This window comes from Colius striatus, chromosome 2 (genome assembly GCF_028858725.1).
Source record: "Colius striatus isolate bColStr4 chromosome 2, bColStr4.1.hap1, whole genome shotgun sequence".
In the NCBI taxonomy this organism is placed as follows: Eukaryota; Metazoa; Chordata; class Aves; order Coliiformes; family Coliidae; genus Colius; species Colius striatus.
The window spans coordinates 52,962,203-52,982,491 of record NC_084760.1 but is presented as its reverse complement, the minus strand read 5'-3'; the positions used below and the strand labels follow the sequence as shown (position 1 = coordinate 52,982,491).

The following is a 20,289-nucleotide window of genomic DNA, read 5'->3' as shown; positions in this document are numbered from 1 at the left end:
GAAGACGTGACGAAGCCTTTGAGCAACATTAATTCATGGAATTCTACAAACTTGGGATTTAATCAATGTTTAAAAAATAAAGTAGAATACCATTTTCCTCTGCAGTATGGGCTATGATATCCTCAGAGACACCTTAAGTTTTATTTAATATGTATCTTTCTAGTGCAAGGATCTAGGGTACTGGAGATATTATTCTCCCCTGCTCTCTTTCTGCTCTGATAGCACAGTAATAGTGACTCCTGCTGTTTTACTATGGTAACCATTATTTTAGTTTATCATAAAGTTTGAGAATATTTTATGGTGTTATGGATGTGATGGCATATAGCATCTATGGACACTCCTGAACTAAGAATTTATTATATACCTCTCTGTGGTCGTAGCCGACTTGACATGAAACCCCAGTTTCATATCTCAGCAAGAATGACATTCCCAGCTGTTTAATGCTCTCTAGTTACTTTGCTGAGACGCAGTCAATGCTGACCTGAAGACAAGATAAACTACTCCTGAATTATACTAAATTCTTGTCATTCTTAGAGATCACCTCTCAATCCTCTTTAGCATGTGACATACAAAATATTACAGGCACATCTTGTACTAGCTACAGACAGAGAAAAGATCTTTAACTATTACATGCTAGCCCTTGGAAAGATGGGACTGAAGAATGAAGCAACAGGCAGCCTTGTATGTGTAGATATTGACCATGAAGCAATATATGGCAAAACAATCTCTGTTTAGTCTCCTTACCTAATGCTCTCACAAAATCTGATTTAGTCTACTTCTCAGTAAAGCTTAGTAACATTCTGTAGTGATAAAGTGTTGCTATGCTTCTATTTATAATGCATACCACATTACACACAAGCTCTCAAACTATATAATTAAGATGAAACCTTCTTCCTCAAGAGATGCAATTATCTGTCCTTACTGACTGAATTGTTCTTTATTCTCATAGGACTGCATTCAAACCTAGACATTTGACTGAAAACTTTTGTTCCATTTTAGTCCACCCAGTCTTTATGTCAAGGCAGTGTAGCGAATGTTGAGCAGGACTTCTGCACATTCTTGTGCTAAATCCATCGCTTTCATCTGGACTCTCCTTGTACTAATGGATGGAATATACAACCATGCACAAGGCATTTGAACAGTACTTGAAGTGGTCGGTTTATATTCCTTTGCATACTGTCAGATTTCACAGAAATAAGAACAGGAGGCATATAGTGTAACATATAGTGTGCAAGGGGGAGTATTTTTCTGCAAATGTTGACTTATGATTTGAAGGCTGATTTCAAGTGAAATTCTCTCAAATACTAAATTCAGAAAACTGTAGCTGCAACTGACATATTCTTCCTATTTTTGTAGAGTGACATGTCTGCCAAAACAGACAGCAATGGATGACGCATCACGTAAACACACTTTGCCTCTGCTATCTAGTATTCAAATACATAAAAAGCTCTAAGTCAAAGAAACTGTAGAAATTTAGAAACATTAATACTTCTTGGTGTCAATACTTTTGCAGTGTTATAATTGCCTATCAGTATCAGATTTGAGTTTTGGGGTTTTTTTATTACATAAGTAATCTTAATGATTTTATTGCACGATTTCTCATGAAACGTATTAAAACCTCTGATTAAAAGGGGTAAGTTAATTTAAAAGAACGCAGTGATGGTGGTGGGAGGCTTAAGAGAAGATAATCTGCAATGATTTTTGCCTTGCTAATGGACTTATGTGACTGTGCCTCAGTTCTAGGCTTAATATTTTAACCCACTGCCACTTGCCCTTTCAATTTAATGCCATCTGTTTCTAATGGCCATTTAACATTAAGATAATGACAGTAATATTATCTGCCTAATTAACCATGCAAACTCTAATGGTGCACTAACTGGTTTAGATAAAAGAATTTGCTGATATCTCCCCCTATGGAGAAAATACTAGAAAATGTGATAAAACATACCAGAAGTAAACAGTGTCCCTGGCACTCAATAAGTGTTCATTCAAATGCCATTTACTCAGTATATTTAGACAATCAGTGCTTTAACATCTTTTCAATGTCTTTATGTTCCTACTGAAAATTACACCTATGCAATCATTATAAATCTTTCTGGAATACCTAATTGCATGTGCTTTCAAGCAAATAAATAAGGATATATTACCTTTTTGCTTTGATGGAAAGTATGATGCCAAATTTTCAGTACCCTGAGATTGCTGAAATTCAGTTTTGACCATGAGAGTACTTTTTTAAGACCTGCCTGAACAATTTCAGACAACACAAAGCTAGATAATCATTCAGAGGTGCCTTTTCTCATTTATTTCCACCAATTTCTCAGTGATTCCTTTTCTAGGAGGATGAAGATACTGAATTTTGGGACAGAAACAAAATGGGTTTATGGGACAGTCAGACTGGGAATGCCACACCAGAGATGGAAGTAAATCTGCATTCATTTATGCCAAGAGATGCAAAACTTTGAAAGAATGAATGCTATAGGAGTACACATCAATCCTTGAATATGTTGAGGATAACCCATGGCAATGCACTACTTTTTTCTTTTATTTTTTAAGACAGATGATTATCTGAACAGTGATAATGCAGCAGATCTAATCTATCTGAACCTCACTAAAATACTTGACAAGGTGTCATCATGGGAAATTATTCAATTGAGAATGGAGATTAGTTCAAGAATGTAAAGTGTTTAAGAAACTGACTCGAGTTGAAATGCTAGCAAGCTGTGTTGACAGGGAAACTATTGGGCTGAAGGGATTGAAGTGAAGATTCTCAAAGATTAGCCTTGAGACTCATTTCATTGAACATTTCATAGATTAAATTGGTGGATAAAAGGTAATGAAATCATCAGTAAAAAGGAAGACCAAGAGGTCATGTAGAAAGGTCTGGATGGCTTTGAGATAACAGCAATAACAGGTGAAAATCAATACAACAAGGCTACACTCTTAGGGACCAATAAGAACTTCTGCTATCAGCTAGAAGTTGCTTATCTGGAAATGAAAAAGGAGAAAGACTTACTGTGTATCAGTTGATCACAGAGGGTATATTTAGTCTAGTAAATTAAATGGTGTCAGAAAACATTCCCGGGCAATACTGGAACAGTATTATTGAGAATGACTGCTGGCATTCTTTTGGCCCATGTCAATTAGCAGTTTCCCAAACAATTTCTTCAACAGATACTGAATGCTAGGGACTCTTCTCTGTGGCAATGAGGCTCAGATGTGCCTATGTTGTTTTTTAGGTTAAATTAATAATAGTTTAATAACAATTTAATAATAAGAATGCTGGGTATTCATGGACAGTTGAACTCAGTGTTAAAGAACAATCCTAGCAGCAATCCTTAACCCTTAACATACAATAATCCATAATATTCAGGTATAAACATGACCAAAATGACAGTGACTACCATAGTATACAGTAGTGAAAAAGTAGACCACTTGTGAAAAAAATCCAACAAAACAAAAAACACAGTTTAAGGGTTCATCAGAAGGGACATTTTCAGTCAAAATTGGAGACATGCCATTTCCAAGACTTTATGATTTTTTTCCTCATAAAGATGTTAGAATAGGAACAAATAAAGTGAAGGGCTATAAGGCTGATCAGAAGTGGCCAAAAAGTGCTGCCTGTTCCTTCTATTACGCAAAAGTGGTAAAAAGACATATCATCGGAAAATGTGACAAAGAGTAAAAAACAGAGAAAGACAATCCTGATCAGGTATGAAGTTCAGTTTATTTTAAAAAAATATTTTGAATTCCAATCAGACAAATGAGATTCTGCAAAAGTTCTTCTGCAAAAGCAATGGATGTAAAAAATTAAGCTAAAGATTGATCCTTTACTTAAAAGGGTCTATTATTAACTCACGTGGTTAGGGGGAACTGGATTGAAACAGGAACTCCAAAGGTGCCTTGCAATCTTATTTTTCTTTTAATATTTAGAGGAGTAAACACTCAGCTTCATGAAAAAAAAAGGTTAAGCAATCTAATCTTTAATGAAAAATATTGTTGTAATTTTCAAATAAATGAAAGTGACAAAAACCACAGGTCACATAATATTTGATTATATCAGAAGTGAAAGGAAACAGACTCTGGTACTTACCTCATTCTTTAACTTGCTTCCAGAGAACCTTTGAAAATAAGCACATTTGATTTTTTTTTCATAAGCAGAAGACTTTTAGAGTTTGTGTATATACATATAAAATAGATACAGAATTTATCAATTAGAAATATGATCACATTTCTCCAAATGTAAAAATAAAGTCTTTTTTTTCTTGACTTCTTCCTTTGGTTTGAAAGTGTCTGAGGAAAACTACTGATGTCTTCTAAAACATGAAAATTCAGATCATTGGCCAAACAATAAAGTATAAAACCCAGTTTCACCTTTTCTTTGAACCTTTGCAACTTCACAAATAGCAAAAGCTATTTTTCTATGCCTGCAGCATAGACACAACTCCATTGGTCTTTACCAGGAAATACATAAAGTTTTACATTCAGCTGAGTAAATTCAGAGTCAAAAAAACATATCTAGAATCCACACTTCTCGGGAACACGGGCAAATCATAGTGATTTTCCATTTTTCACTAGAGTATTATTTTGATGGAGATGAAATGCATTTTTGAGATCAAAGATTCATTTCTAAAACCAAAGATTCATTAAATGGCAAAACTGTGTTACAGTATAGTGAATGTCCTATTCAGAGTTCAACCCAGAGATTCTCAGTGAAGTCACTGGACTATCAGGCAACTCTCCAGTGCAGAAATTAGAAAGTACACATTTTAAATTATAACTACTAAACTAGAGAATGTGTAATGACTGAGATTCTAATGGATCAGTATATAATGATAAATGTTGTTTGATTATTGTTCTTTCCTGTTCTGATAGCTGCCAACTGATAAGATACTGTGGGTAACATGAAGTCTTATAATTATTACTGGCAATATTATTATTTCATGCTCTTGAGATGTTCTGCTGACAGGATAGAAAACGAGAGGTTGTGGAATTCCTCCTGCCCAGGCCAGGCACAGGTGCCTGACAGTTCCTATCATGTGATAAACCAGCATATGTTACTTACAGAGTTTGCTGATAGATGAGTATTAAATAAGGAATCGCTCAGTTAATTACAATGTGGAGATAATTAGCTTCATAGCTGGATCTGTTTGTTATGGACTCTGGGTGCAGCAAAATGTACTCAGAATGTACAAGTGAAAAAACAAATGAGGTGGCATCTGTTAGCATTGCTCTTCCAGAGCCTAAACTGCTAGCTGAAGCTTCACACAGTGCTGTGGATATTAATAATTTTTTATGTTGGGTATGTTCATTTCATAGTGCAAGGCTTGATATTTAAAGGAGTCAGGAGGTGAAATTTACAGTGGAATTTATGGATTCAGGCATCTGCCACACGGCATTTAAAGACTATTGTACTCAGCTCAGTTACCTGCTCTAAAACATGAATGCCAATTAAGTTTGAAGTGGCAGTAGAGGCCTATATTTAGGCAACTAACTGAGGCCCATTACTCCTTTGAATCCTTTGCTAAGCTGCCATCTAACATACACACCTTGTGGTAATAACCTCCATATGCCTATATTTGTGCATGGGCATGGTGCGATCTGATACCATATCAACCCATATATTTTCCCTGTCTATTTCTGGCCCAAGCTTGATCCAGGAACCATTTTTATAGATCATGTACTAGAATAGACATCAGATTTTATGGACAGATTTTGTGATGGATCATTACATGGATCAGTCAGCAACTGGGAGATTCATCCTCAAATTTTAATCCCTACACTGTCTGATTCTTTTCTTCCCTAGAAGCCTGCCAATAACCCCTGGCTAGTGCACCATTCTCTTCTCAAAGACAAATCTAACCACAGTGATGGCCTCGACTTAGCAAAATGAGCATTTCAGCTCTGTTTGAAATCAGTTAGGGAAGCAATCTGACTGCTGAACCCTGAAAATTCAGCATCTTATGCACAAAGAAAAGATTCCTAACTAGTGAATCTAGTGAGTATTCCTGACAATCTTGGAGAGTATCTATGCCAGCTTTATGTGAGTGTATACCATCAAAACTCCAGACATGGGGAATTTTATAGAACCTCCACTTTTTTTGCATTCTTTGCTGCTAGATTGTGCAAAGACAGAGCTTTACATGAAAAGAGTGGCACAAAGCTGAGGACTAAGACTGACTATGTTCTCTTAAACGAAAATAACTTTTAGCCAATTAAATGAGCAATTTTTTCAAGATAATTCTGTATTATGAAAGAACCTCATCTCACTGTGTACCAACAACACCTCCTCATCTTTGCATAATTACTGGACAAGAAAATGGCATGTTCCAGTCTATTATAGCTTAAATCCTGCAGTGAAGAGGTCCCTCCTTTTAAGCATCATTGGCAACACTACCCTCAATTTTTACACATGTCCTATTGTTTGGAAAAAAGTCTCTTTGGATAGAACCTGAATCTACCAGTAGTTGAATTTTCTATGTGTGATTATAAACTCATTTATTCATTTTCTTTTTCCAACTCCCCACTTATACAGGTATACTGCTGTAGACAATGAAAGCCATCATTCAAGCCATATGTGAACAGAGACATTTGTTTTACGAACTATTAATCTCTGGCAAACCAACAGGCAGCTATCGTAACATATTGATCCTGCTAGCTGTCCCTTAAATAAATATAATTAGAGCTTCCTGGGTTAGGTTTAAACTGATATTAGCCAGTCAAAGGACCTGTAAATATTAATCTACACTGACCCCTCCCACCTGCCCACAGGTGCCAGCTTCACACCATTCTCCAGACATTTCATAATGAGAAGTCATCCTGGGGAGAGAACTCAAGCAAATAAGGTGATACACAAGCAAATAAGTGTTCTGGAAATGGTATTTTGCAGCCTTATGCTAACTGGAACAAACCCTCTGCAGGTATAAGGCGATGCAGCTCTACCCTGAGATGAGGCCATATTGGATGAAACTTGCAAAAGATCTAGCTTAACCTCTTAAAACAAAATCAATGTCTTTAGGGAACAAACTGCTACTTAAATCTGGAAATGTCAAACATGCAGATATGCAGCAATACTTGTTCTGGTATCAACAGCAGTTACTGTCCTACAAATACCTTCCTAATGGAAGACTGACATTAGATCTTCACTGATTTAGTCTTGTAAGTTATTTAATTGTACCTGGTTAAGCCTTTTCCAGAATACACGGAGTGGTAATATGCACTGCTTTCTTTAATGCCAATTCCATAGTAGTGATATCTGTGGGGGAAAAAAAAAAAAAGGTAAGTGTTTATGAGTGATGTCAAATAAAGCACGCTGTCAAATTGATCTTCAATGCTTTCTGGTAACTTTCCTTAACAATGTCTAGCAGTTCCTTTCACTGATACGGAAAAAAATCTCATCTCATTGAAAATATGATTTGACCCAAAATTCAAGATTGAGATCTCCTTTAAATTTAAAACATTCTTTTACAAGAATGTAACAGGAACAGTACATCTACTAGAAACATACTATATCTCTTTTCCCTAACGTGCATTCTTTTCTATTTTACTTTGTTTGTTGAAAGGGTAGTGAGTTCCATCTACCAGTTTAATTTTATCAGACTTACCACTGCTGTTTTTAAACAGTCCACGGAGCACTTTTCAGTTGAAAATAACTCATCAGTGTACTCTATAAATTAGTGTTCAGCCTCCTAAGGACTAAATATTATAACATGTTATTCATTCATTCTTCTTTCAGGTTGTAGGGTGACCAACTCTACTGAATTATTTAGCTGCTCAAGCAGGTCTCATCCCCATTTGTCTCCCTTGCTGCTGCCCTAGAAATCATTGCTCCCAGTCAGAGTTGGAAGAAGGAAACATGCCTATTACACAGCCTCCACTGAGACAAACAAGTTAATCAAAGAAACTGAAGAGGGTAGATTGGTGCTAAGAAAACTGGCTCTTCAGTAGATATGTATTACTTTCCACTGATTTTCCTTCAAAAGAAGTGACCTTCAGGAGAAGGGCAGGAGAGCAAGCTGAGGGCAGCTCGCTCTTTACCAGTCATAGTAAAGTTTGCTTGAGTTCATCTGTCAAAGGTGATAGGCCCTGTCTTATAAATGCCACTCAATAGATTGTGTTAAACCAAATTTGTCTAAGAATATGGCAAGTACACTCAGGATCATTTGTTTTTCCCTAAAGTTAGCTGGAAAGCACCATGGCAGCTGCTTTAACTGAACCGCTTCAAAGTAACACTCTCAGTTCAAGGTATTGCATGTAACAGAGGTAACACACGGCCAGGCATCACACTAATTTCACTGAAACTTCTCAAAAGCTTGAAGAAATGCACTCTTAAGACACAAAGTCCCCAGTAAATCATTCATTCAACATGTAAACAAAAATCTTCAACTCATCTCTGCTGTTCTTTGTGATGGTCATTACAAAAACTATCACTATCTTACTATTTGCTATTGTATGGGACAGTCACAGAAAAGAACAAAACCCCCAAAAGTTTTCTATTTACAAAGCTGGCTAAAGGCACTAGGTACAAATGATATTTAAGAAAATGTTCATTAGGATGATGTATTTGCTTATCCTAAGTAGCTTTGAAAATCTCAGATGAAACAGACTGTTGTGTGCATTCAGGATTTTATAGCCAAGAAATGTGACAGAAAATGACTGATCTAAAACATCACAGAAATTACTGCTTGCCTAAAACTGATGAGTCTATGTAACACCACTAGATTGCAACAGGACCTAGTGACCCATAAGAAGGTCAAAAATTCCTCACTTATTTCTTTACTGTGAGTTTTCTTGCCCTGTATTTTTCTAAGGGATGGTGATGTGGTGAACTGACCGTTTTTAAATACCTGCTAATACTCAGAAACTCAAATGTAGGACCACCTGCTTATAACAGTTCTGACACAGATGTTAAAGGCATGAACATTTCTTCTTCTTTCACAAAAAAGAAGGAAATTTAGATGTGACACATGAGATATTGAAAATATACATGTATGTATTATTTGAAATAACAACATTGACATTAAAGAGGATGAAAAACAAAACAGACCTGTGACCACTTCTTTAACAATGTCATCTGCACATTTGTCATTGGCCATGTAAGCAAGCAGTTGCTCACATCTTGCTCCAATACTTTAATTTCCCAGCTTCATTCACATGCCTTTCTTTAAATTCTAAAAACAAAACTTCATGCTTTCACCACAAATTTGGAATTCCCCCTTGCTAAAGTTGGAGTAGGCCAGAGGTAAGGAAAAGTATTACTTCCTTACAAAATTAGGATTCAGTATCTAGATTATTCAACATCTAATTCATTAACTTACTTGAGCTAGAAACACGAACTGTTGTATGATTTGGATACTTAGTTTTGCAGTGGTAGGCAACATATTTGTTCCTGCTCTGGAATGTCCCAAGATAACAGAATTTACCATTGTGACATTTTGTTATGTATAAAAGACATTTTCAGTACCTAGTCAGGATGTCTTAAACTATCAATTCCTTCACCAAATTGTGCAGTTGATTTTTTTAGTTCTAAAACCCACAGCTTTCCAGTCATGACACAGAAGTAATTTTGAAAATGTATATAATCTGTACTTTTCAAGCTCTATCTGGCTTGAGTAAAAGAGTAATAAAGATTTTCATTCTCTTACAACCCAAAGTAATTAGTTGAGCAGATTATTTTAGATTCCCTTTTAAGAGTAGTACACCCATTCCAGACACATTGATAACATCTTCATTTAACCTACAAACTCAAGTACCTTCTTTTGGTTTCTTTATATGCATATTTCTATGTATATGTACAGCTTATATGTTTTTTTACTACTTATCTTCCTATTGTATAATTAATAAAATTGAACTGGCCACAATAAGGAGCTTATTCTCAATTTTTGTACCAAACCTTTCAGAAAACAAGCTGAACTGCTCTCCTCTTCCAGTTTCAGTGTTTTGTTGTAACATATGTTCCTGCACAGCTAGTAGGCCTGATTTGAGCATACACTGTCACAAATGACAGCTGATAAGGAAACGATAGGCTTAAGCTGTTCAGGGACTTGCAATAACTTGTTATCATAGGGCCAGCTGCCATATCAGTTTTATTAACCCACTAAATCACTCCTAATAAATAAGGTAATAGTTTTCAGACATGATGGATAAAAGCTAAGATTCAACATTGATCAAAGTCTCCAAAGAAATTAAATTGTAACTTGGGCTCAAACAGTCTTCTTTGTCTATGGACTGAACAGTATGTATGTTTTCCCAAATAGCTGCTCCAGGTAATTCATGTACTGTGAAGATTATAATTGGAATTCTAGCAGTGATCATAGCATGTTCAACATTACCTATGCAAAAAGGGAAATTCAGAACTTGCTGCATAGAAAATTGTTGCTTATGAAATAACAATCTATGACAGCAGCATTTATTGTGCTGTGCCTTCTTCCACTCTCCAGGAATAAAGAAAACATCCCCTACATTCAGCAATCTGGTGTCATTAGCATGGTCATGAAAGATGATCAAACTTTGCTGGCAAAATTGTGTCTAATGTATTGTACTTTCTTGTCCTAATGTTTAAATTAGTGGTTTAGTATTGACACTTTTGTACAAATCAGTTGTTAGATGTAAACACAGAGAGAGATTGACATTTTGACTCAAATGTCTAGGATTTATTCGACCTATTTTTAAGTCTCTCCTTTGGCCAGAACTCGAGATGACAAAACTGCTTGGAATCAGAGAAGGAACTAATATTCATGTATCTCACACCTTAGAACAGCACCTGTATCCCATACCTTAGAGCAGAAGTTCTTTCTCAAATCCAATTCATGCTCATGAAAATGCTAGAAAGAAATTAGGGAAATTTAGGAAAATTTAGGGAGGAACAACCCAATGCGTCGGTACAGGCTGAGGGTTGACTTGCTGGAAAGTAGCTCTGCAGAGAGTAATCTGGGAGTTCTGGTGCACAGTAAACTAAATGTGAGCCAGCAATATGCCCTCGTGGCCAAGGAGGCCAATGGCATTCTGAGGTGCATCAAGAAGAATGTGGTCAGCAGATCGAAGGAGATTCTGCTCCCCCTCTGCTCCGCTGAGGCCTCATCTGGAGTAGTGTCCAGTTTTGAGCTCTGCAGCTCAAGAGGGAACTTCTGGAGAGAGTCCAGTGTAGCACTACAAAGATGATCAGGGGACTGCAGCATTCCTCTTACATGGAAAGGCTGTGAGATCTGGGGCTGTTTAGGCTGGAGAAGATTGCGAGGAGGACTTTATCAATGCCTATAAATACCTAAAAGGAGGGTGTCTGGAGGATAGGGACAGTCTTTTTTCTGTAGTGTCCAGTGACAGGACAAGGGGTAATGAACACAAGTTTGAACACAGGAAGTTCCACTTGAGCACAAATTAGAAATTCATTCCTGTGAGGGAGCCCTGGCACAGGCTGCCCAGGGAGGGTGTGGAGTCTCATTCTCTGGAGGTTTTCAAAACTCACCTGGATATGTTTCTATGCAAACTGATCAAAGTGAATCTGCTTTATCAAGGAGGTTGGACTAGTTGATCCGTAGTTGATCCCTTCCAACCCAAACCACTCTGGGATTCTGTGATTCTGTGAAATTGTCCTCATTTTGGTGTGGGAGAAAAACAATTTCTAACATCTTGAAGATAACGAAAAAGGGAACTGATTTTCTTTGCTTTCTTCTGACTAAAGCCAGGGTCTAGAGATACATCACTGTGTATGTATGCTGTGTCCAGTAAGGCACTTTATTGCTGGGGAGTTAGCTTTTCTATGCAATAAAAGAATTCACAGGAATTTTCTTTTTCCTCTCGAGCTTCTGCAGCACCTGGCTCAGCAGAGACTGTTATCAGAGTTCCTAGGCAATACTGCCATATGAAACATAATTCTCAGGAATGGTTAGCACTATTACTGCTCCTACAAACATTGTATAGGAATAATGATAGCAATAAGAGAAACCAAAAAAAAGTCACTATGCTACTATGCTTAAAAAAGTAAGATTTAATTGCTAGTAAGAAATGCCTTTTACTATTCCCAACAACCCAGCTTTTTTTCCACACAGAAACAGCTTACAATATTTAGCATCCACGCTGACATAAAAGCAGAGGGTAACTAGTCATTTGCTGAAAGTGATGAATGCTCCCTTCATTTGCTTATCAATTTAATGAAAATACTTCTTTAAATTATATGTGTGTGATTAACTGCTACCTAATGAAAACAGAAATAAATTCTCTCTTCAGTGAGTCTGTGGTTCTGAGGTAATATAGTCCTCAACATCAGAGATAGATAAACAGATAAACAGAGATCATTATTTACAACTGCAACTGTTCTATGAATACTTGTAACTGTGTCCAGTATCTGAAACGGATATACTATCACTTGTGCCTTTTGTGAGGTCCTTTTTCCACACCACAACAGCAAGGTAAGTATATCTTAGTGGAAATGAGAATTTCAGAGGAAAAGTCTCTAGGGAAAACACCAACGAAAAGAAATATAAGGAGAAACAAATGCCAGATGTTCAAACAAAACCTGCTGATGCCTCATCCCTTTGAGGAAATTGTTCAGGAACAGTTAATCCATATGAAAATATGGCACATAATACCACCAAGGTCAGTAAGGATATGGGATCTGTCAAAGAAAGGCTGGGCATGAGATATTTCTCTAGTAGTACTGCTAAATATCTTAGAGAAAAAGGGAATATAGTGACACATGTCCCAATGCTAGACACATATGTGAAAAACGAGATTTCAAACATACTCCTTTACTTGATAAGCATTGACTTACTGTGCTTCAAATTATGCAGACATGTGACATGTTTTGGAAGCTTGGATCCTGACTGGATCTTGTTTATAACAACATGAAACAACTCCCCAAAATTATAAAAGTAAACAATGCATCTGTGAGGCATTCCTGGTATATTACAAAGCACTTAGGAAAGTCACAGTCTTGTAGGTTTTTTTCCTTTTTAGTCTACTTTTGTTTTGAGTTTTGCTTAGAAATTACTGAAAGAAAAGAGTAAATTTGTGTTTAATAGTTAATTTTTTCAAAGTAAAGAGTTTTCCAAAACAAACAATGCTTGAGTTTCTTCTATTACCACAACTAATCTGGTTTTCTATCTTATTCATTAACAGGTTGAATTTTTTGCTAATTTTCTGGATTTTAGTTTTGTTTCAGGAAACCATCAGCTCTCTATACTTTCTTCTCTAAGTCAAGGATAGTTTCCTGAAACCTATTCAGTAAGTACATAAACGGATTTGTAATTTTAAGCAGGACAAAAATTTTAGGGCAACTCACATATTTAAAGGCACACATCTCCTAATATACAGACATTAATAATAAATGTTTAAATTTTGTGTATATACAGGAAGCTGGACACAATATCTATCCTAATTTGCTCTTCATAGCAATGTCTTACTTTTTAGAAAACCTATTTTGAAATCAATAGAAATATACAGATAAGGACCTGGTGTAAATTTGGGTTGGGACTGAAAACTGTTACGTTTTTGGACTGTTACTTTAAGAGAAAAAAAGTAATAATAAAACAATAAATATATATAAAGAACAATATATATTATATATGAGCAATAAATATAGAAGAATCTTAATCAGTTTAATTTTAGAAATTAGGTCTGAAACGATGCTTTGAAACTCAAATTCTGTGTCAGTTTCATCATGCACATGAAAGTTATCACTTGCAGCTTGTCATTACGGAGATGTGGAAATACACGTGATTCCTACAATGTATTCTGTAAGTGGATACAGAGATAATTGCGCCTTACTTTGAATGGCCTCTTGTTCCAAGCCGCCTTGTGGTAAGGAGAGGGAATTTCTGGCGAATGGTCTAGGGAGAAAATAACTGTAAATACACATTCTACTATAGTCCACGAATAAATATTTGTAACACTTCTGTCACAATATAAATAATAAAGCATGTTTTACATGCCAGGGTTTTTCCATCCTCATCCATCTTGCTATATGTCTCATCTTCCTACTCATAAACTCCTTCCCACCCTTCCCATCTGTTCTTTCCATTTTCACTTCTACAATTTAAAATCTAGTTTTTCAGAATTTTTTTTTTTCTAGATTTTCCAGTATTCTGTTTCATTCAAGTCCCTAAAGTACAACTTCATCTCTTACTTCTGAAAGCTAAACAGAACCAGGGAAATATCTGCCCTCTAGCTATTCTATTTTCCAAGTAAAACAAATCATTTACTTTTTTTTTAATATGATGCGTGTGATCTGAAAGTTAATGTAAGCAAATATATGCCTCACAGGTACTTCTGTGTCCTCCAATATCAAAATGCTGGACAGACACAAACTTATTTCTGTTCACTGAAACCCTATGAAAGCTTCTGTCAGCTCTATGCTGCACATAAAGAATTCACAATACATGATTTAATCCAATTCAGGCAAAATATTCTGTCACCAGAGTCCTGAGACTAAGAGTAGCACTCTAAAACCATCCTACTCTTCCTGTAAAGAATGACGCTTAAGGCTTAAGGTTCCTTAAGTAAAAAAGTAATTCAGTGACAGAGGTAGATCTAATAGATATATCTAATGGGTAGATCACTGTCAGAACAATGTTTAAATGGAAAGCTATTGTCTTCCTCATTTATACTCAAACTGTATAAAGAAAATTAGACATACTCTCTCAGTACATACAATTCAAGACAAAAAAATTAGCAAGTGAACATTTTATGAACTGGATTTTAAATCCATATTATCATTTCGTTAAATTAATGCACTTTGCTATTTAAGAACAATGACTACAACAGCAGTGTTTAAAAAAAAAATGATCCTTGGAGCATTTTTCATTTCTCATTTCCCTAGCTACTCACTCGCGATTTAATTTGGAGAGTTCTCATGTCACATTCATTAAATGATTTCAGGATTAATTGTAAGGAATGGCAGTAAAGAGGATGAATTGACAAGTTTTCATTCAGAAGCAACTTGTGTTATCAATTTTTATTCCCCTTCTTGCATTGCTTCTTGTGTCACATCTCACTTTACACTTCCTTTAGTATAATTAAAAGTGTCTCCCATGTAAAATCTGGTTTTGTGGAAGGAATCCCAGTAATGTCATCATCAAAAAGGAAAGGAAAACAAAAAAACAAAAAACAAGATCTCAGAGATAATGCTCTTGTTTTGCATGAAATATCCATAAATTAAGGGGAATTTCAGTTTATCTCTCCTAAAGCCAACATCATGAAATCCCTTCATATGGCACAGTGTGCATAGCCTGATATAATATACACTAGCAGCAGAAAACATGTGAATTTGTGGACTAAGTTGTGGTTCTACCAAAGAATCAGTCTAAGAAATCATGAAGCTGTTTGCTCTCTACCTTCCCAAAAGTTGCAGCACAGGCAGGTTCCAGCTTCTCTTTTCTGCAGAAGTCTAAATAATGTGCATAAAGGATGCATCTTGGTAAACAAACTCCTTCACAGACAATGTAGTTTTCTTCCAGCCTGCACAGAGAAAGAAACTGACAGAGCAAGAAGTAACATGCCACGTCTCCTGACTCTGTTTTCCTTCTGGTTTTTGGTACTTGCTTATTTTTATCTCTTTTTTTTTTTTTTAGTTTTACTGAAGAATCCCACAAGAGCACACAAATGAGTTTCTCCCAAACAAGCCAGACTTTACAGACTGACTGACTCCACAGTTTAGTTGCAGAATATGGAAAACTTGGGGCCAGGTCCCTTTTCTTACTGAAGTTTTTTTTAATGTCTGGATTTTTATTCTTTATATAAATAAATGATCATCACCTAAAGAGCCAGTCTTGCTCTGAAAGTAAGAACACTAACTAGACTATCAGAGACTTGGATTTAAGTCTGTTCTTTGAATAGAGCAGAAGCTTGAACTTACATCTTTTGTCCCACTGTATATTTTAAACCTGGGCTAATGTCCCTTTTCTTCCCAGTTTTGCTTTTTAATTTCCATGTTGGACCTAAAATTGTTTCTTGACCAAATCAGACTGCAAAACAAAGAAATGTTCTTTTTCTGACAGGGATGTTTTTTTTCTGTAGTTTCCCAAACAGTTTACAGAATATATGTCCCTAGTGATGGTCGTTAAAGTTTTAAAAACTGAAGTAAAAGATGGGCTGTCTTCACTTAAACTAAACTCTTGGTAACAGCTGGGTATTTCAACATTGTTCTGTTTCTTTATCAGTTTACATTATTTGCTACTCCTGGGATGATGTGCAATAAATTTATTTATCAAATTACACAAATCTGTAAGAAAATACTGTGTAGTAAATGCTACATATTGAATAATTTTGCACTGACTCATCAATCAAATCCTTATAATTTATGCTGAGAAGTCAGATGTAAACTAGACTAACAAACTGAGTAATTTGGATTACTCTCATTTTTCAGTTAGAAGAAACAAAAAACTAGATTTACAGTCTGCACTGGGTAACGAAATTCCCATTTAATTCAACAGCACTCATCCCTAATTTTAAGTGTGCCTTAATAGAAACATTTGTCGATTAATGCCTGCAGAATTTGACTTCTTACTTGGTTAATTTTTGCCGTGATACAGTGGAAATGAAGTTAGGGTTCTATGGATGATAGATTATGACGTTAAAAAATACATTATAAGACAGTGGAAAACTGCCACTGCCTTAAAGGAGAATTAAAACATGCATTCAGCAATGTAACACTTAAGTCATGTTCCACTTCTACATTTTTTCAATACCTGTCATTAATAGCCGTGTACTGTGAGAAACTGACCAAGACTTCTGTCAAACCTCTGCTAATTTAACAAATCATAAATTTAGGAGTGGATGCCCTTATTTGTAGATGAGGCTTATCCGAAAAACAAAAACCAACCAAACTCAACTAACTAAACATCCCACAATCCTTAAAATGTCAAATATTTCTAAAGGAGTTGTGAGATGTAGCCCTCTGTGACAGCGCAGCTTTGACAGCTGACATGTCGCGTTGGGGCTGAAGGATACGCCGGCTCGGTCCTGCCGGTGGGAGGCAGGGAGGCCGCGGGGCAGCCCCGCCGAGCGGATGGGCCCCGAGGCGACTCCGGGAGAGGCGATTCGGCCGCCGCCGCCGCCGGCATCCGGGCGGGCAGCCGGGGCTCGCTGCCGGAGCCCTACCATTGCAGAGTGAGCTGCGTCTGCTTCTTCTTGTCCTTCATGATCTGCGCGATGCTCTTCTTCGCAGATGGGCTCTGGTCCGCGGCTTTTAGCCCGACGTCGCGAGTATCTGCATCCTCTTCTTCCGAGGAGAGAGCTTCGCTGTTAAAGGGTGTCTCTGAGCGTCGGCGTGGGGAACAAGAAGAGAAATCCCGGGGCATCGTTACGGTCAGGTATCGTTACGGTCTCCTCCTGACGCTGCTGCGATGCTGGAGGCGCTCGGTTAACCGGCCGCCTTGACCTGCCCTGCCTTGCCGTGCCCTGCCCTGCCCGCCGCTACCCCAGGTGCCGGGCAGCCGTCCCTGCCCCTACCTCCCGTCGCCGCCGGTTCCCAGCACCCGCGACGGTTCGAGCGCCTGCCGCGCCTCTCTCCGGCTGCCCGCGCCCGCCCCGCCGCCGGCTGACAGGGCCAGGCGGACTGCTCGCACGTCCCGCCTCTTACCTGACTTGATGCCGGCGGGCAGCGCCGGCTCCGGCAGCCCCCTCTCGGCGCCCGCCGCGGCGCACAGCCCCTCTTGGGCGCAGGGCAGCAAGCCTCGCCCCACCAGCTCCGCGTAGCAGTCCTCCTGCGCGGCGGCGGACACCGCCTGCGCGGCCGGGAGGTGCAGGAAGGCGTCCTCTTGCTCGGGTCCCTTGGCCATCCTCCGAGTCACCGTCTCCTGCTCTGCCCCATGGGCGGCGGGACGGGACGGGGCGGGCGCGGCGGCTTTAGGGCGCCGGCTGAGGCATGGGCCGCGCCGGCCTTGTGTACGGGGCTGTCACCTCGACAGGAGACGGTGTCAGGCGAGCGCCGCCGCCGGCGGCCTTGAAGGGGAGGGGAGGAGAGGCGGGGACGACGGCGGGGACAGGTGTGCCCTACGGCGCCCGTCCAGCCAGGCGGCACGGCTCCCGCGCGGGCTGAGGCAGCGGGCCCGCGGGCGCCACTCCCCCGGAGGGCAGCCCCGCAGAGGGGGCTCCGCCTCGGAGCGCAGCCCACAGGTGGCTGCCGAGCGGCAGCGGGGAGAGAAGTGGTCCCTGGACCTGCCTCCCTCCCCGCCGCCCGCCGCCGCGCCTAGGCAGGATGGTGACGCCTGGCTGGGAGGGGGTGAGCGCACGGCCGAAGGCTCGGGAGGTTCGCGGAGCCGTTCCCCGCGGGAGAGAAGATCTGCCGGGATCTTAATGATTAACTCCCGGCGACAGTGACTCCGGCTCATGTGCGGGAGTAGCTTTTGGCCCGCCGCCTCAGAGCGGCGAACGCAATAGGGCGGCAGCGGGGGCTTCCCTCCACACCTCCGGGTAAGGGTGAGGGCTTGGGCTAGGGGTGGTCGATGGTAGCTCCACTCCTCTCAGCACCTCTCAGGTGTGCCCATATCTGCCAAACCACATTCGTAACCATGAATGACAGGCTTCAGAAATCAGTAAGACCAGTCAGAGATTTTCAGAGTAAAAAATGGCATTTAGCCTGAACTTTCATCTGCTTCTGCTTACAGCTCTTCCTTTCATGGAGTAAAATACATTTCCTTCCTTGCAGGTTATGCTATTCAAGCATTTCTTCACTGTTCCTACGTCCCCTTCTTACTTCATAGGTGATGCTACACATGACTTTGTCCACATGTCTATAGCCATACATGACTTTGTCAGTGCCTCAGTTCCTGGCACAACTTGCTGAGACAGTTCAATGGCTTTGTTTTGAGTTTAGGGTAAAACTGCATTTGACCCTCTGACTTCTCTGTGACTTTTGGCTGACCTGAGTACTTCAGAATTTGGCCAATGAAGATCAGTATTTCTGATATAATAAAATCTCCTGGCTACTAATTGTTGAGTTGAATCTTTTGTGAGCAAAAGACTCCGGTGTTCCATTGTCTTTTTGACATATGTAGCTAAGTGTAGTTATCTGTTGTCTGTGAGCAGAATTCTTCTTTGCTATGATGTCAAAATATCCTCAGTAATTCTAAGAAATTCTAGCCACTATCAATACAGAGATTAACTGAGTGAGGGATCCTATCCAGGGATCGGCTAGTTTCCACTCTAGGGCAACAATAATTTGTAGCCCCTTCCTGTTTCTTCTGAGGGCCAGACACTGATTACTTTATCTTTATGGAATACTGATGATGATTTTTAGAGCTTTTTCAGTGATCAAGGCTTCTCCTTAGACATAGTAACCTTTTCTGCTTCATACAAACCATACCCTACTTGATCTTTCAAAGCCAGTGAAAGGTTGATGTGGGATGTTACCAGCTTTGTGTAAAACTAAGCTCATGTTTGCAGTAGTAAAGAAAGAAGTGGATAGACCAGTGCTCCTAGGTAAATACAGCATGCATGAGAACAGGTACATCATCCAATATCAGTATGTGCGCAAACATATCTATCTACTCTAGATATCAATAACTAACAGAAACAAGAGGTTTTTTAAATTAAGTAGTATTCAATATACTAAATAGAAAATAATTTCCTCTGAAAGGGAACAGACAGGGCTCTTTAATAAACGCAAATATTTTTTAAAAGTTCTATATGAAATCATTTGCAAGTAAAGTAATTTACAAGATGGAAAGATTAATCCTGGCAAGCAAAAAGAAATTGTGGTGTTTGCACTGTTCATGAAGCAATAAAAAAAGCAATTAACAAATTTTAACAAAATTTGTTAAGATTTTAACAAAAAAGCAAAATCCTTTTGCTTTATGGAAAACATTTTTCTATACCTGGAGTTGGTGCTGTGTCTGTTTACAAAGTCATAGGGACTGCTGCTCAGGTGAGCCAGCCTATAACTCTTGTCATTATGGCTCTGTCCCTTCTAGTAATATTAGTTCTGTATCTGTGCTTGGTGATGCAGACGTACAGTCTTCAAGTACAGTATCTTAACCTGTGCCACTTTATCCTGCTGACATTCTTGAAAGTTTTGCTTGTTCTCTCATTCACTCTCATTTTCACGATGCTGTGGTGCTGAAAGACTTAACGGGCTGGTAGAGACCCTCTTGTCCATACCATACCTTCCAGTGGAAGCAAGGCAGGACTACAGGCAGGTATCATAAAATTCCCAAAACTGTTGGTCTCTCTTGTTCTCAAAACCTCCAGTGGTGAAGAGTCACACCATACCCAGATCATCTGTCAATGAAAAATATTTATTAACATCAAAAAATCTCCCTTCAGCTTGTGTCCATTGCTTTTCTTTTTTTTTCTGTC

General features: G+C 38.8%; 1 protein-coding gene across 1 annotated transcript in view; it reads right to left on the bottom strand.

The window, feature by feature from the left end:
• The window catches only part of RFX6 (regulatory factor X6), a 36,874-nt gene extending 19,103 nt beyond the window's left edge, over window positions 1–17,771 (bottom strand). Inside the window, exons 1-6 of the mRNA XM_061990376.1 lie at window positions 17,573–17,771; window positions 17,092–17,248; window positions 15,327–15,450; window positions 13,762–13,823; window positions 7,175–7,252; window positions 4,091–4,118 (exon numbers count right to left, since the gene is read on the bottom strand). Of these exons, the coding sequence (XP_061846360.1) occupies window positions 4,091–4,118; window positions 7,175–7,252; window positions 13,762–13,823; window positions 15,327–15,450; window positions 17,092–17,248; window positions 17,573–17,771 (648 nt within the window). The remainder of the gene's footprint in view (window positions 1–4,090; window positions 4,119–7,174; window positions 7,253–13,761; window positions 13,824–15,326; window positions 15,451–17,091; window positions 17,249–17,572) is intronic.
• Between the last annotated feature and the right edge of the window lie 2,518 nt (window positions 17,772–20,289).